The sequence below is a fragment of the Urocitellus parryii genome, chromosome 9 (assembly GCF_045843805.1).
Source record: "Urocitellus parryii isolate mUroPar1 chromosome 9, mUroPar1.hap1, whole genome shotgun sequence".
NCBI classification, from domain to species: Eukaryota; Metazoa; Chordata; class Mammalia; order Rodentia; family Sciuridae; genus Urocitellus; species Urocitellus parryii.
In genome coordinates this window covers 87105838-87124596 of record NC_135539.1, presented here as the reverse complement: position 1 = coordinate 87124596, position 18759 = coordinate 87105838, and the positions used below count along the sequence as shown (strand labels likewise).

The window sequence follows — 18759 nt, the reverse complement described above, 5'->3', positions numbered from 1 at the left end:
CTACTGTTATCATCATCCAAGATATTTTCAACTTTTTACTAGAATCAGGAGAAAAGGCACTAAAAACACCAGTTCTATTTCAAATAAGCATAGTTTATATCCAAATACTTAAACACACTTAAAATTAGGCCAGTCCTCACTTCATAAAACACGTATTAAAACTCATGACTGATGCTATTGGAGTACTTGACTTTGATCCAAGCCATAGTCCTGAAAGAACCATGAGAAAGGATGTTTCAGACTAAACTAACTTCAAGCCCAGCGTATGCTGTCAAATTCTATTCTGATATATGGAACCCAGTAAGTCAATATTTAAGGAAAATGATAGAATTCCTATAAGCAATCTCCTTTCCTTTTACAGTTAAGATTTTCTAGCCTTTAAAAATTCAATGTAATGATTTAACAAGTCTTTGTATTCCTAAGGCATGTCCTTCTTTCTACTGATACTAAAATCAAGATAATCTTTAGAAAGGCCAATATGAGTATTATAAAATCAAAGTTCTAAAATATAAGATTTCGATTAATTAGTCCTACAAAATCTCAATAACCCACTTGGTTTTATTTTATACACGTTGACAACAGATTTGGTTTTTAAAGGATATATCCTAGATGGGGCACATACTACCTTAATGTCCTTAGGCAAGTTACTTCACTTATCTGAGCCTTGGTTTGCTCCTAAGAAAAATGAGGATAAGCAGCTATACTTTAAGACTGTTGAAAGGATTAGAGATAATTTGTAATGCACCAACACAGAGACCTGCCATTTAGAATTGCAATAAATACAGTTAACATCGTGATTCTAGACTTTATAAGCCAATAACTAACTGATGAGAAAAACCAAATTATGAGGAATTGGGAACTGGGGAAGAAACTAAAGATATCTCTAAAAATAACAACAAGGAAAGAGTCAAGAAACTATATAGATACAAAAACTGAGGCCACTAGCTTACACATTTAAATAAATGTTAAGGGCATCACTAATGTTTTTATAAGATGTTAACAATGATGTTCTTGAAGATGACATTAAGCCTTTTTAAAAAGATTAAATTTTTTAATTCTATGTGTTTTAAAAAGTGACAGATAAGCACATAATTGACTTGGCAAGATTCTCATCAAAATGATTTCACAAATTCGGGACACAGCTCAGTGTTAGAACACTTGCCTAGTATGCAGAAGGTCCTGAGTTTGATCCCCAGCACCAAAAAAAAAAAAAAAAAAAAAAAAAGCAGCAAAACAAACAAAAATTGACTTAGCATTCTTAGCATTATATATATTTTACATGTTAGATATCCAAACTTTAATTAACTGCGAAACTATTACTGGGCTGGGACTCTACCTCAGACATAGAACAAATGCTTAGCATGTGTGACGCCCTAGGTTCGATCCCCAACACTACAGAAAAAGAAAAAGAAGGAAAAAAAAAAAAAAAACTATGTGCTACCAAGCTTTTGTTACACCTAATGTGTAAATGAACCTATCATTTTTTTTCTAATAATCATTGTAAAATATGCATTTTGAACAAAATAACCAAAAATTTAAATATAATGGACTATAACAGCATCAAGTTCTTTCTTTCTTTTTTTTTAAATTTTTTTTGAGTCCAAGGATACTCTACTACTAAGAGACACCCCCAGCCCTTTTAATTATTATTATTATTACTATTTTCTTTTCTTTTTTTTTCTTTTTAAGATACATTCTCACTAAATTGCCAAGGCTAGGCTTAATCCTTTTGTTTCAGCCTCCCAAATCACTAGGATTGCAGTTATAAGCCACCTTGCCTAGCCCTCGGTTTCTTAATAGCTGAAACAAGATGTTTTGGTATCCCACATTGCTTAAGTTTTTTATATCTACCAAAGAAACAGAAACATGTGCCATGGAAATCCCTTTTCACTTGAATTTTCTCCCTACATTTGGAAGGAAGTAAAAAGTGAGAAACATCTGTTCTTTCCTTCAGAGCTGACAACTCTCATCCTATGGTTTAAAAATAGAAGTTATTTATGAAAGGCTACAGATAAAATGATCACCTGCTTCAAAAGCAGCTAGCAATTAAATGATCCAAATTCATGCATAATCAAAGTCAAAGAACTCTTTCCCTAAGGACAATCCTAGCTGCCCAAACTCCTAGTAATTTCCAATACACCCATGAAATAGCAGAGGATGGTAAAGAAGCAAATGTAATGGCAGATAACAAGAAAAGAGTCAACAGCCGAGAAACAGAGGCTTGTATCAATCTGGAGTCCCTCTACCACCAGACGAACAGCGAGAGTTTCCATGAGAGTTGCCTCAAGAAAATCTGATTCACTTTGGCCAACGATCATCTTTCACCCAGCCCAAGGAAGAACTGATGTTCAACCATTAAAGGGGTATACGTTATTATTATCATCGACAGAAACCAGAAAACCTCATCAGTGAAGGCCTTAGAGCCTACAGCAATTTTTAAAAAGTTTTTACTCTATTGTCTTACAGTGCTGAATGTCAAATGCAAGTAATGAGAAAGTGCACCCATACACAAATCAGTAGACTCAGCTTCTGCCTCTAGCTACGCTTCTAATGAGCGTGACCTTGAGAAAGTTATTTCACCTTTTTTTCTACCTCCATTTCCTACCAGTCATAAGGTTAGGTTAAACCCACTGATTTTTTTTTTTTTCCTAAACAAGGCAGAGAGAAGATTAGTACATTGAAGTTGCTATACAAAAACATATCTGCTTGTCACTGCATCTATATCTAATCATCAAATATTAAGTAGGCAATGTCCTCATAAAAACAACTAACTCTTGTTTGTTATTTTTTGGTACTGGGAATTGAACCCAGAGTCACTCTACTACAAAGCTACATCCCCAGCCCTTTTATTTATTTCTATTTTAATACAGGGCCCCACTAAGGGTCGAGCCTGGTCTTGAATGTGTGATCTTCCTGCCTCAACCTCCTCAGGAGCTGGGTTTATATGTGTAGGCCATCACACTCAGCAAAATGACTTTACTTTTACTCTACAAGTTAAAGAAAAACAAACAAAAATGCCTGCCTGGAGACATCAAAAGAACCCAAGTGCTACCTAAACAAGGCTCTTTTTTTTTTAATTAATTTTTTTTTAAATTCTAATTAGTTATACAGGACAGTAGAATGCATTTTGACACTTTGTACACAAATGGAACATAACTTCTCATTCCTCTGGCTATACATGGTGCTGAGTCACACCAGTAGTATAATCATACATGTACACAGGGTAATAATGTCTGTCTCATTCTATGGTCCTTCCCATCCCCAGTGCTCCACCCCTCCCACCATTCCCCTGTGCACAATCCAAATTTCCTTCATTTTTCCTACCCCGCCCCCCCTACTGTGGATCAGCATCCCCTTCTCAGAGAAAACTTCAGCTTTTGGGTTTTTTGAGATTGGTTTATTTCGCTTAGCATGATATTCTCTAGTTGCATCCATTTTACCTGCAAATGTAAGCACAGCTCTTTTGAGAGTCCCAAATTTCAAATCTGAAAATACTAGCCTAGCAAATTAAAATGATACACAGTTCCAAGAATATACTTCTTTTTTAAGAAAAATAAAAACTTCAATGTATTTCAGGTCCTATGTCTCAGAACTCTGTTCAATACCTCTGACAATACCTTTTCTTACACTTTGCCAAGGAGATAAGTCACTGAATCCTATTCTTGATGTTTCCAGGATAGTATCCTGCATATAGACAGATAGGTAAGTAAGTAGATAGATAATAGACAGATTCCTGTGCACTGTCCTTTTTTTTTTTCAATAATGGAGATGGAACCCAAAGCCTTGCCTATGCTACACAAGAGCTTTAACAATGAGCTCCTGCCCCAGCCCTCTGCATTTTAAGAGCTTTTTCTTCACTCAGTGAAACTTTGAAAGGCAGAACCATGATTGTGTTGGGGATGCAAGGCAATGTTAAAACTTTTGGCTAGCATGCATGAAGTACTGGATTGGATACTTATCACTAAAACAACAAAACAAAAACAAAAGCATAGCCTGGCACAATGTGGCTGCCCAGTATGTATGTATATATGTGTATGTATGATCTATATATATCTGTGTGTGTATGTATACATGCATATACAGATGTGTCTATAGGCATATATATGCTAAATGAATGAAACAAATTCTTATGCTAGTAGGAATAGCTATCACTAATATTAATTATTGATAATCTTTTTTTAGTAAAAATATTTATGTTGTTTCTTTTTAGTTATACATGACAGTAGAATTCACTTTGATACAATTACAAATGCATGGAATATATCTTAATTATGGTGAATAATTTTTGTTTTTAGAAAACTATATAAATGAATGCTATCTAAGGAGAAAATACATGATTTCTCACCAATATCAACTCCAAAAAATTGGGTTGATGATGTAGCTCAAAGGGTAGAATATTTTTGCTAGCATGCACAAGGCCTTGGGTTTTACCCCTAGCACTGTAAAAAAATAAATGAATTAATAAAAATTAACTCAAAAACTTTCCAATTCTTTTCCATCAAGTTTCCTTTATTCTTTTCTTTTCTTTTCTTTTTTCTTTTTTTGGTGTGTGTGTTTTTTGTTTTGTCTCATTTTGGTTTTTATAATTAACCTAGTTGGTTTAAGACTACAGACATTCCTATTTACTGAATCTACAATAAAGAGAAGAAAGGAAAAAAACAAAAAGCAAGTACTTCTGAGTTCTGTAAATGCAAAATAAAATATAGCCCATAGATGAAAATGAAAATGTACTCCAATAAAAATAGCTACCACAAAAATAACAGCATCTAACCAGCTAAGTGTAAGCTGTCTTCATTGAGAAATTTCACCAAAGTAATTTCTATAAATGACCTATTTATTAAAATAATAGAACATAAAATTTTTAAAGTGCCTTTCAAATTTTAGTCATTCAAATATTTATCACAAACCTACCAGCACTGACATAACTTTTCATATTTTTCCCCTATTCTTTCAATTCTAACACTATTTCATTCAAAAAATTAAGAGTAGATGTTAAGTAAACAGGAAACAAACTGACACTGCCAGTGAACCCTTAAGGTAAGGCCTTGGGACCAATAAGCCTATAGTAAAGGATAAACTCATTCTGCTATTTGATTAGGTGTTTTCCCACAATAAACTGATCCTTCCACTGTGCATTCTATGTGTGAGTCTATAACAAATGGCTAAGGAAGAGAACTATCACTTGAACATATCTGGATATGCTTTTGGTCTTCTGATCATCCCCATTTCCAAGTAGAGAAGTTCTGGCTGGGTCACGGAAAGGAAAGAAGTTACTCCTGATACTCTTTTGTATATTCATTTTCCAATAGCATGTATCAGATTTTCTTGTCTTTGCAAGCAGTAGTGACTGTTTCACTTCACAAAATAGCCCTACCTAGATTGCTGTAAGATAGAAACAACATATTACATATATATGTAAATTCAGGTGTGTGGGTACTAGAGCAGTCAGAGATCACCTTTGGAAAGTACTGGAACAAATGTTTTGTGCCTCCAATACTGACCCTTGAGAAAGACCATGAGAAAGTTGTTCTTTTAATGCTTTGGGAATGAAGAAGAAAAAGAATGATGGTTTAGCAAACAAGACACAAAAGGAATTTATCTGCCTACTGGGGTTCTGAACGTTAGGAAACAGCAGATATTTGGGAGAACTGAGCAGAGAAGCCCTTTCCTGAGATGATTTAGGTCAGACACAACTAAATTGTTCCCTTCGCCACCCTGAAATAAAATAAAATAAAATAAAAAACCAAGAAGTATATATCCAAGGCAATCACCGAGGGATGAGCACGGTTGAAAAGGATTCACTAGGAAGAGACTAGCAGGCCAGGGCCTTTCAGAACTGGGGAGGGCGGGTCACAGGGTAAGGCCCTGATTGGCAGGCGACCTGCCACCTGGAGACTAGCAGCAAGGCACGCTCACCTGTGAACACGTTCTGAAAGCCATCTGCAGTCCCCGGAGCTCCAGACACCTTGCCTGCCAGAGCGGGGGACAGGCCACCGCTACTGTTTGCAGCAGCGCCAGACTCCAGAAGGTGCGCAGAGCCTCCTGCCGCCGGGGTGCCGGCACCCAACTCCTGAGTCCAGTCGGCTGAGCGGCTGAGGCCGCCTGCGAGGCTGCCTTCGGTCCGGTGCTTCTTGGCTGGGGCGACTGCTGAGACCAGGGCGGTTCTGGGGCCCCGGCTCAAGGAGGGCTCCAGTCGTCTCTTAATCCTGGGGCTCTGGCTGGGGGACTGAGACGGGGAGTGATTGGGTGAGCTGAGCTGCCGGGTGGTGGTCTTGATGTAACAGGGGGTAATGAGTGGGTAGGGCTTGAAGCAGCGCGGGCTAGGCGCAGGGCTACCGGGCAGAGAGGTGGCTGCTGCGGGGACCCTGGGCCCGTGCGTCTGCTCCTCTGGCTCTTCATCCAGACTCTGCGTGACCTCTCCCACCTCTGGGCCCCACTCTTCCCCTGGAGAGCCTCGGGGAGCATCCTCAAAAGCATCCTCCTCTGCTTCCTCGTCTGTGTCTTCAGCTTCTCTTACGGAGGCTGGTACTGCGCCCTCCTCTGTCCTGGCCTCGGGAAATGGGAAGGCGGTGGAGGAAGGCGAGTCTGCTGCTGCAGACTGGGCAGGCGGTAAGCTGGGCGCCTCCGATGCAAGGAGGCCCTTGGGGGATGGCGGCTGCTCTGACACCCGGGACTTGGTGGTCTGGCTTTCAGGAAGGTCAGAGAGCGCGGATTGTGCCTGCTCTGTGTCAGGACTGCCTCGGGCCTCCTCAGCCCCTCCGCTGGGTCCCAGCAGAAACCCTTGGAGGCCCAGGAAGGCCCCGGGTTGAGGGAAGACGGCAGCGGGGGGCGCTGCAGGCTCCTCGGAGTTCTGGAGCTGCTGCTGCTGCTGTTGCTGCTGCTGCTGCTGCTGCTGCTGCTGCTGCTGCTGCAGGCGAATCGCCTGCTGGATGTCTGAGAGCAAATCCTCTTGCTCCGCAGCCGAATGGAAGCTATAGATGTCCGTGTCCGAGCCCGAACTGGTCCTTTGTCCATCCTGCGCCCCTACCACAGTTTCCAAATCCTCGGCGACCGCCTGAACCCCTAACCCAGCCTCTGCAGGCCTAGGACCACCTGGAAGGGTTATCTCAAAAGGGTCCGCACACTCAGTATCCGACAGGCCCGTCTCATCAGCAGACAGGCTGAGGTCCGGGGTCTTGGTGACCAGGGAATGAGCGCTGTCCAGCTCCCCGGTCTGCAGGGCCTGAGAGTCCAACACATCCTCCCGGGAGCCGCCAGAACCTTTCCCTTTGGAGAGGTTCTTCCTAATCCGCAGGTTGGAAAACACGGAGGGTCTGGAGTCCGACTTGCTCTTCTTTTTGCCGGGTTCCCCGCCGCTACCCCCTCCTCCCTTGCTGTGCTTGCCCAGAGCCTTCTTGCTCCCGCTCCCCTTCTTTGTAGCTTCCACATCCCTGGGCCCCACAGCATCCTCGGCGCCGCAACCACCGCCTTCGTGTAAGGCATCACCTGTGCTCCTCTTCAGCTTCCCATCCTGGTTCCCCATGTTGCAATGCCGCCGCTGTGCCGCTGCACCTTGGGTACTCAGGCCATTTCGGCCCTTCTCGGCTCCTGGGCCAGGCCAGGGGAGTCTTCAGGGCACGTTAGGCAGCTGGGCGAGCCGCTGGGAGAAGAGGCCAACAAGCCCCCGGCTGGCCCCGCTGACATCTGCTGCGGCTTTGCATAATGCGCGGCAGCTCGGGTGGCTGCCTTCGCTGCGGTTGCGGCCCGGGCTGGCTGGGCGCGAACATGCTCAGTACAGCGCGCGGCGCCCGCCAATGGCTGTGCGGGACGCAGCTTGGGCCTGGCTCCCCGCCCGCTGCTGCCGCCCCCTTGGCCTCCTCTTGGCTCTTCGCTGAACCCGAGCGCGAAAAACGTTTCCTCTATCCTGGGGACTTTGATTTCCATGGTGCTTACAGGATGCTTTGCCGCCCCCACCCCTTCGAATAGTTCGTGGATTGGAACATACACACGTACTTCAAAGCTCTCGAACCTGCAATGAAAAAAAGTTAAATAGAAAAGAAGAAAATTTCACACAGGAAAAAAACGGAAGCCCAGTTCCAATTTAAAGGTATCATAATATCTCTGTCACACAACCCTTAAACTAAATCTGCCTGCTTCTATATGGATCTTAAGTAAATATTTGCTGAATGAATGGATTGCTGTTTTTTGAATAATTGATTATCTCCTTGAACACTTTAATGTGCTCGAGCATATGGCTTAGGAAAGGTTACTACACATGATGCTGCACATATGTTTTATACAGAACTTGCCCAGAACAGGACATTAGCTGTCATTTCCAAAGTTGGCATTTCGAACTGCTTTAGACAAAGAAGAGGTGGGTGAAGCAGGAAATACTGAGATTAGAGCTGATTAAAATGCTAATCTCCAAAATTCTATGTTTACCATATAAATTAAACAGCATTTGTATTCCAAAAGGGTACATATACTATAACTCCCAGGAGGTCAATCTCATCAATATTAAACATGTCACTATTGTGGTCGCCTACCAAAAGGAAACACCCTTGGCATAAATATGTGAAATCAGATATTACTATATAAACCACCATTTTCCCAAGCAAGTCCTCCCAGGTACACTTTGTTCTGTACCAGGACTTCTTAACATTCTGGCCTCGATATTAGCACAAACACTTTTCCTCATTGTAAATTTGTCATTACTTTAATTACTTACTACACTTGGCTAACTTTGTTTAAAAATATTTTAAAACACCATTGGTAGTGAAAGAAGTTCCAAGCAGTAAACTGAGATTAAACTGTCATTAATCAGTAATGTTACAAGTATTTAAGTTAGAAGTTCTATGTTAACTACTTTGAAAATACTGACTAGTAAACACAGAGGAGGGAAAAGTAGAATGTTTCTATGATCCATTTTAAATGCAGCAAGCAAATATATAGTCTTTTCTTGCATAGTATGAACCAGCATTTTTTAAAGTCTCTCCTTTAACATCTTTATAAAGAAAAAGAAAGATGGAAAAGCATATACATCAATTAGTACTATCCGTTTTCAAACTATAATCTTAAAAAATAAATGTAACTTCAGGGCAGGTAGCCAGTTGTCCTTAGCTGGCCCTTTTGAGCAAATGGTTTGGAGAAATCAACTTTAATAACTTTGCCAGGGTAATATTCCAGTCTCCAAGCAATTCCGGAATGCTTGAAAAGCCTTTGTTTCACCTCTTTCACAAGACTGCTCTCTTCTTTTTTCTAGAATCCAGGCTTCCCAGAGGGCACAATTTGCCTGTAGATATTAGAATTTTCTACTTCTTTGCCAAAGTACTTAGAAATCTTTATTTTTTGCTCTTTCTTTAACAGATCATCTTTGATTCTAAATTATTTTTTCCCTTATTATTTTCTTCTGTGATGTATTCTAGAAGTTAAGAAGACAAAAGGCAGGGAAGAATAGAGAATGGGAGGAAGGGAGATAGTGAGAAGGCTGCTGATTCTTTTTTTTTTTTTTTTTCACATCCTTTGAATGTGAGACAAAAGGCGGGAGTTGGGCTGCAGATCACAGTTGACAAAGTTCTATTACATGCAAAGACTCATTTGAAAATTACAGCTGTGGGTATCAAATGTAGGTAGGTATTCTTAACCCAATAATAATTAATGCATAAGATCAGATAAACTGTGAGATTTGTCAAAGTTCTTAGGAGGAAACGCAATATTTGAGCCCACAAATTTAAGTTCCAATTTTTTTTTAGAACAAACAACACCACATTGTTTACTTTTTGGAAGGATGGTAAAAGTATCACAAAGGAAAACCTGGATGTTTTGCCAAAGCATTTGTTTATATTTAGTAGCTATTTAGTAATCCCAGAATGCCTGTGACAAGGCCCAAATTTAAGTTCATCTGACCAAGAAAGAGCATCAGGGCTGGTGACATATCTAAGCAGTAGAGTGCATGCCTGGGTTTGATCCCCAGTACCACCAAAAAGAAAAAAAAAAAAAAAAGGAAGGAAGGAAGGAAGGAAGGAAGATAGATTGATTTGTGGTTGTAAAATTACATTTAACAGAAAATTAGAGATCTCACCTTATGCCCAGCCACATCCTAGGTGACAAGGATACAGAAAAGAAAGACAAATATGACCAGCTCCTACATTCAAAGATAATAGCACTTCGTAATTGTTGGTAAAAATTAAACTATTAGCATCCCCAAAAGGTCACCAAAACTACACATAAAAGAAGAAGCAGTGCTACCTGTTTTTCAACATAGAGAATTTAATATAGACTTTATTATTATTATTTTATTGATTGATTGATTTTTGTTGTACTGGAGATTGAACCCAGGAACATTCTATCCCTGAGGTAAGTCCCCAACCCTTTTATAAAATTTTTTATTGGAGATTTAGTCTTGCTAAGTTTCCCAGGCTTTCCTTGAACTTGCAATCTTTCTGATTCTGCCTTTGGAGTCTCTAGGATTTCAGGCATGTGTACTCCACTGGATAAGGATTTTAAACAAACAATTAGTGAACTGATGTGTAGCTCAGTGGTAGAGAATATGCTTAGCACGCACAAGGCCCTGGCTTAGATCCCCCAACACATTAAAAAAAATGAATAATGAATAAATAAATAAAATTAACAGAAGTAGGTTGATAAACTTTAAACAAATATTGAAGTATGGTTCATAATATGTATACTATATAGTTAAGTATCCTAATCTTTGTAATTTATGCTAAAATTCATGAAAAATAAAATGCTTTAATGAAAAAAATAAAATGCTTTAATGGTTACATGAACAAGTATATGATAAAGCAAATATATTAATGTTAAGAGTATAATTTATATGGTAGATATATGACGCTTACTTAGAAATTCCTTTAACTTTTCTGAATGTTTGAAAACTTTCATACTGATCAGTTGGAGAGAAAAGCGGATTTCAAAAGCTGTGAATTTCTAAAAAAAATGAATTTTTCATGTCATGGTTAATAGCACTCAGTAAACTCAAATGGGGGCCTGGGGGTATAGCTCAGTGGTAGAACACTTGTATATCATGTGCAGGACCCTGATTCTATTCCCAGCACCACAGAAGGGATAAAACATAATGAAATGTTTTTAAGAATTGGGTTTGAGGCTTTTCTAGTTTTTTTTAACCTTACTTCATCTTACTCAACCTTGGTGGAATGTAGAGGAATTAGGTTGCCTTTTAATGATCCAATTCATCCTTTTCTCCAGCAAATGAATGATCTCTCCTTAAAAAAAGACATATTTTCTCTTCTGGTGTCAATTACTAAGCTGCTGCCATCCAAATCCACTCTTAGTTCTGAACTTGCTCCTGGACAACGGTCTTTGAACCCACTTCTTGGTGAATGCCCAAGTTGAGTCAAAAACTACAGGTCTGAATTTCAACTCTTCTTCTTGCATATTTCTTCCTCTTTTATTTATTTATTTATTTTTTTTTTCAGAAAAGTGTCACAATCATTCCAATTGCCCAAACCAGAGTACTGGCTGACTCCTTCTTTTCCCCCAGCCCCCACAATTTGCCAATTCCAGAGATTTCTCTATTCTTCCTCCTTAATATCTCAGATCCATTCATGTCTCCCATCCCAAATGTCACTTCTCTTACTTCTCTCCCACCCCCACTTCCAACTCCCATCAGTTCTGTCCCATTATCACCAATGCCTCTCAACTGTGATTTTGCTCCCCAGGAGACATTTGGAATTGTCTGGAGATATTTTTTTATTTGTTTTAATTAGTTATATATGACAGTAGAATGCACTTATATACTTTGATGTATCATACATAGATGGGATTCTGGAGATATTTTTTAGTTGTCAAAATGGAGGAAGAATGCTGCTAAATATAATGCATAGATCAGCCCGTTCCTTCAACCAAAAATGATCCAGCCCAAAATGTCAACAATTCTGTTGTTGAAACACTTGCTTTATCATAAAGTCACTCGTGGGAATAAGTAATAAGGTTTGCAGTTAATAATTGTTTATTAAATGAGTAAAAGGATGAAGAAATTAAAATTGTATCTTCCAGTTGATCAAACTGATTCTGAAACTTGAAGGCAGAAACTAACAGGACAAATAAGATTTTAAGCACTATATCTACAGTACCTAATATCTTATACAAGGAATTAACTCTTGTCTAAGACATTTGAAATTCCGTGAATCTGAGGCAAGAGATAGAAATAAGGGCCTCAGAGAACAAGATCCCACCACACGAAATTAAAACTCTAGGTTAAAGCTTGTTTTTTGTTTCGTTTTTTTTTTTTTGTTTGTTTGTTTGGGGTTGCTTGGCTAGAAGGCTTCACTCAGGCTTAGATGCCCGTACATTCTGTTGTTGCCCCAGGCTACCTTGATTACCCTAACATTAGTCAATCCCCCCAAATTGTTTTTTTTTTTTTAATTTTTTTAAGAGAGAGTGAGAGAGGAGAGAGAGAGAGAGAGAAAGAGAGAGAGAGAGAGAGAGAATTTTTAATATTTATTTTTTAGTTTTCGGCGGACACAACATCTTTGTTGGTATGTGGTGCTGAGGATCGAACCCGGGCCGCACGCATGCCAGGCGAGCGCGCTACCGCTTGAGCCACATCCCCAGCCTCCCCCAAATTGTTTTGAACCCAAGCAATTCTTTTGTTTTAAGGAACAAGTACAGGACAAACTGAGGTTAAAAAACACATTAAACCATCCCATTATGGGAACAAGTAATTAAAATTGTATGCCTTTGCTGGGCGTGGTAGCACATGCCTATAGTACCTGCGGCTTGGAAGGCTGAAAACCAGGAGAATTACGAGTTCAAAGCCAGCCTCAGCATAGGCAAGGTACTAAGCAACTCAGTGAGACCCTGTCTCAAAATAAAATACATAATAGGACTGGGTATGTGGTTCAGCGGTTCAGTGCCCCTGAGTTTGATCCCCAGTACCCCTCCCGGCCTCTCAAAAATTTGTATACCTTCAACCAAGTCAGAAAAGGGAACAATTAAGAAAAAAAATTCCAAAGAAAGATTAATTCCTCATCAAAGCAGTATAAAAACCACAAGACAGTCATCAAGGGTATCCTCCCATGATGTGGGAGCTTTCCTTGCTTGCTTCTACCATATCTGCTGCTGAATTCTCACCTTCCGTCATCTGCATACTTCATTCTGTAAGTGCATGAGAAAGAACCCTCTAGTGCTCACATGATGTGACCTTGTGTTAAAAAAAAACTATACAATCTGTATAAATATTCCGAATCCTCACATACTTGACACCGTTATTAAAATTCCTTGTGATTAACAGAAGAATTTTAGGTAAAGATTTAATTCATAAATTCCCAGAGCTCTTGTTTTTCATTTTATAATTTTTATTGTTTTGGCTTTGGAGATTAAACCCAGGACCTGTGAATGCTAAGCAGGTGTTCTACCACTGAGCTACACCTCCAACCTCCCCAGAGCTCTTTTCACAGAGGTGATTATGTACACCACAAACAAGCAGTTATGTAGCTTTCAGTGTTTATCACCATCATTAATTTTTTCATCAGTGTAGCATTTGGAAATAAAATGTTTAAGAAACATAGAAAATATCAATTATTACTTTCCCAAGCAAAATGGAATGCACTAAAAATTTGTTTCTATATTAGGAAAAAGTTAAATAAAAAGAATTCTAAGCAGCACAATTCACAATAGCTAGAATGTGGAACCAACCTAGATGCCCTTCAATAAATGAATGGATTAAAAATGTGGCATTTATACACAATGGAATATTACTCAGCACTAAAAAATAATAAGCTCATGGCATTTGCAGGCAAATGGATGGCATTAGAGCAGATTATGCTAAATGAAGTTAGCCAATCCCTAAAAAACAAATGCCGAATGTCTTCTCTGATATAAGGGGGGTGACTCAAAATGGGATAGGGAGGAAGAGCATGAGAAGAAGACTACCACTAAATAGGGAAGAGAGGTGGGAGAGAAAAAGAGGGAGAAGGGGAGTTGCACGGAAGATGGAAGGAGAACCTCATTGTTATACAGAACACATATATGATGTTGTAATGAGAAAAAGAAAAAAGTGTGTCACATTAGGTTGGATAGAGAGAAAGGTTGGGAGAGGAGAGGAGGAGTAGAGAGGATAGGAAGGGCAGCAGAATAGAATAGACAATATGATTGATGTATGTACATTCCATGTATGTATTATATGTCAAAATACATTCTGCTGTCATGTATGACTAAAAATAAAAATAAAAATAAATTGTATGGTTAAAAAAAAAAAGAAAAGAATTCTAGTTTACTTAAGTTCCCCCTGCTGCAAATGAAATATTATCTTCCAACCTTGGAAAACTCATTAGCTTCCTCTGAAAGCTTCCCTTCTAGGGAAGATTTGTGCTAGTTCAGACTTTAAATCTCTTTCAAAGGCCTGTGTGTTAAAGGCTTAGTCCTGGCCTGGGCCACTATGGGGATGTGGTGGAACCTTTAAGAGGTGAGGCAAAATGGGATTTAGTTAGGTCATTTGGTGTGTGATCTCAAAGGGGGATATTGGGAGTTTAGTCCTTTTCTCTTTCCTTTTTAAGTCCAGACCATGAGGTGTACAATTTTGCCATGTGCTCCCACCATGAGGTACTGCCTTATTGTAGGCCCAAAGCAACTGGGCCAAGCCATCATGGACTGAAATCTCCAAAATCATGGATCCAAACTTTCCTTTTTTAGTTTATTGTCTCAGGTATTTTAATACAGTTACAGAAAAGCAACACAGCATGTTTTTTTAGCCTTCAGCAAGTTAGCCATTTTCAAAAATTATTTGCAACTGAGAAACAAAGGGAAAAATGAAACATTAATTTTATTCTTATGTCAGAGAAATTCTTACAAAACTGAAGTTCTGTTATTGAGTCTCTAGACATATCCTTGGTAAGTGAAGACAGAGCCTTTCTACCTAAAAGGAACCAATCAGCTTCTCTTAATTGAGTTGTCAAAAACATTTAGAACTGTGAGTAGGAAGCCCACTGACAGAAACTTAGCCCATGCACCTTGTTCAGTGGGAAAAAGTAACAAAAAAAAAACCCATTATATACACAGAGACAAAAAGAAATTAAGTTTCAGGAAGGGGGTTCTTGGCCTTAGAGCAGTGCTCTGCAGTGGTCTTCATTAGCATGAGCCTCATGCATAATTTAAAATGGAACAATAGCCACATTAAAAACGCAAAAAGAAACAGATAAACTTAACTTTAATGAAATTATTCAGCTGGGTACCATGGCAAGAGCCTATATAATTTAACCTCAAATATGCAAAATTTCAATTAGAAAAATTATTAAAAATTATTGATGATATTCTAAATGCACTTTTTCACTTTAAGTCTTAGAGATAAATGCATATTTTCAACTTTGTTGAGTTTAGATTATTATATTAAAACAGCATTTGATAGACTTAAAAAAGTATTAGAGTATGATATGCTTTCAAATGCAAGCAAAAAAAAATTCTTAGTGATACATTAAGGAAAAAAATAAGAATTTTATTGGGGCAAACACCAGTGAGTGCCTAGGAAATTCTGCTGTTCATGACAGTTAGATAAGAGGGACTTCAAAGACTTTTCAAGATGGTGGAATAGAGGAGGTCACTTTCCTGGCTGCTCCATAGATGACCAAGAAAGCAGCTTTTTAGCACTGAGGGTAAAAAGAAAAAAAAAGTGGGGAGATTTTACTGGAATTGAAAACTGAACATTCAAAGCAGATTGGGACTCAGGAGATTGAATATAATAAAATAAGGAAGAAATCCCCAGCCACACAGCCAGGCTACAAGCACCAGGCAGAGCAGTCCCTCCATGAGCATAGTGGAAGGATAAGGGAATGGAAGGAGCCCACATTGTGGGGAGGTCTGAGGTGTGTCTGGGTACAGAGTGTTTAGAGATCAAGGACACTGCCTGGCAAATCTGAAATACGAGCTGTACAATATCTGTGTGGGGGGAAGGAAGCCATCATCTCTCCCTCTGTTGGACAAAAGATAAAGGAAGGAACCATTTTCAGTCACAGAACCAGGGCCACAGCTGAGGGGGATGATTCCTGGCAAATCTCAGTTTGGCCGGAAATACAGGCCTAGTGACACACATTGCCCGACATAGAGTGTGCTTAAGTGACCAAGAGAAAAATCAGACATGGAGAGAGATATACACAGGGGACAATGGTCATGAAAACTTACTGGCTCTACTCCTCCCTCTCCAATCTGACTGCTTGCAGGATTGGCTGGGAGAGATGCATCTGGTAGGGAACTTGGAAGGGCAGGGATAGGAGAGATTGTTTGGAGACTGAACCAGAGACCAGGAAATGTGGGGTCTGAAGGTGATGAAAGGGACTAAGAATTGGGTCCTCTACCACACAAGTGGAATCCAGGGGAGATCCCTGTGGTACAGTCTTCCAGCATGGACCAGCAAGTATTAGGTGCTGGAGGTGCACTGATTTGAAATCTCCAGACCAATTGGTATTCAGCAAAGACCCTGGAGTCCACCTAAGCTCAAACTCTGCTTCCAGGAATTCTGCCTATGGAGTTACCTTTCTCACTGAGGCATCTGGAAGATGGAATTTCATGTGCCAGACAACCCCACCTAAAACTGCTGTGAAGAGAAGCTGAGATTCTTTTGAACTCCAATGGAATGAATTCTTTGAGGTGTGTCTGTTTTGTATTCCTTCATTTTTACTTTTAATTTCTCTCTATATATATTTTCTTCTACCTGTTTCCCTTGATTTTCTCTTTTCTTCTGCTAACAGCCAATACCTATGGTTCTCTCTTTCACTCTTCCTTTAATTTTTTACTTCTCTCCTCCACCCTCATAATCATCATATCCTATATCACTTCTATTCTCTGTCCACCATTTGAAATTATAAAACTTTTTTCAAATTTGCTATTTTTATTGTAGGCAATAACTGATGATATAATTTCTGTATATTTTGATAATTAACATTGTAGATGTCATAGTAGAAACTATTTGGTTTAATGCTGTATATATTTTTTTTGCATTGGTTGTTGTTATTATTTGTCTCCTCCTAAAAAGTGAGGACACTATCAGTCCACAGGGTAGAAACTCTATTGCTTCAGATCCATACAGTTTGATAGGTAGATACACAAACAACATGAAAACACAAGGGAACAAATTAAAAATAAAATCAAGATACTCCAATAACAAAATCCATTAACATCAAAGTGGAAAGAAATGTCAGAGAAGGAGTTTAGAATGTACATATTTAAACTGGTTTGTGAAGTAAAGGATGATATAAGAAATGAAATCAAACAGGAAATAATCAAAAGCAGAACTGAAATCAATGAAATCAAAAGAAAAGAAACAATTGAAAAAAATTGACACAACAAAGAGTTGGTTCTATGAAAAATAAATAAAATAGGTAAACCCCCGGCCATGCTAATGAAGAGACAAAGAGAGAAAACTCAAATTACTAAAATACAAGATGAAGAAGAAAATATCACAATGGACATGTCTGAAATACTGAAGATAATTAGAAAATATTCTAAAAATTCAGACTCTAATAAAATAGAAAATATCAAAGACATCAACAAATTTCTAGAGACATACAACCTACCCAAACTGAATGAGACATCATATATGATTTAAACAGATCAATTTCAAATAATGAAATAGAAAACACCATCAAAAGCCTACCAACCAAGAAAAGCTCAGGACCAGATGGATTCTCAGCAGAGTTCTATAAAACTTTCAAGAAAAATTAACACCAATACTCCTCAAATTATTCCATGAATTAATAAAGGAAGGAACACTTCTAAACTCATTCTATGAGGTCAGTATCACCGTGGTACCAAAACCGGACAAAGACACATCAAGGAGAGAAAACTTCAGACTAATATCCCTGAAGAACATAGATGTAAAAATTCTCAATAAAATTCTGGCAAATCACATACAAAACATATTTAAAAGATAGTACACCACGATCAAGTGGGATTTATCCCAGGGATGCAGGGTTGTTTCAACATATGGAAATCAATAAATGTAATTCATCAGATTAATAGTCTTAACAATAAGAATCATATGATCATCTCAATAGATTCAGAAAAAAAGCATTTAACAAAATACAGCACACCTTCATGTTCAAAACACTAGAAAAACTAGGGATAGTAGGAACATACTTCAACATTGTAAAAGCTATATATGCTAAACCCAAAGCCAGCATCATTCTAAATGAAGAAAAATTGAAAGCATTCTTGCTAAAGACTGGAACAAGGCAAGAATGTCCTCTTTCACCACTTCTACTCAACATCATCCTCGAAACCCTAGCAAGAGCCATTAGAGAAAAGAAAAAAAAGTACAAATAGTTAAAGAAGAACTCAAAATATCACTATTTGCTGATGACATGATTCTATATCTAGAAGATCCAAAAAATTTCCAACAGAAAACTTCTAGAACTAATAAATGAATTCACCAAAGGAGCAGGACATAAAATCAACACCCATAAATCAAATGCATTCCTATACATCAGCAGTGAATCCACTGAAAGAGAAATTAGAAAAACTACCCCATTCACAATAGCCTCACATAAAATAAAATAGCTGGGAATCAACCTAGCAAAAGAGGTAAAAGACTTAAACAATGAAAACTACAGAACACTAATGAAAGGAATTGGAAAAAACCTCAGAAGATGGAAAGATCTCCCAAGCTTCTGGATAGGCACAATCAATATTATCAAAATGGCCATACTACCAAAAGCATCACATATATTTAATGCAATTCTAGTTAAATTCCCAATGACATTCTTCATCGAAATTGAAAAAGGAGTCATTAAATTTATTTGGAAAAATAAGAGA

The 18759-nt window shown here is 38.6% G+C and overlaps 1 protein-coding gene across 2 annotated transcripts in view; it reads right to left on the bottom strand.

Moving 5' to 3' along the window:
* The window catches only part of Fmn2 (formin 2), a 341897-nt gene extending 334375 nt beyond the window's left edge, over positions 1–7522 (bottom strand). For both annotated transcript variants that reach the window (XM_026390773.2, XM_077803042.1), the window contains exon 1: positions 5917–7522. In XM_026390773.2, the coding sequence (XP_026246558.2) occupies positions 5917–7522 (1606 nt within the window). The remainder of the gene's footprint in view (positions 1–5916) is intronic.
* Positions 7523–18759: the final 11237 nt, after the last annotated feature.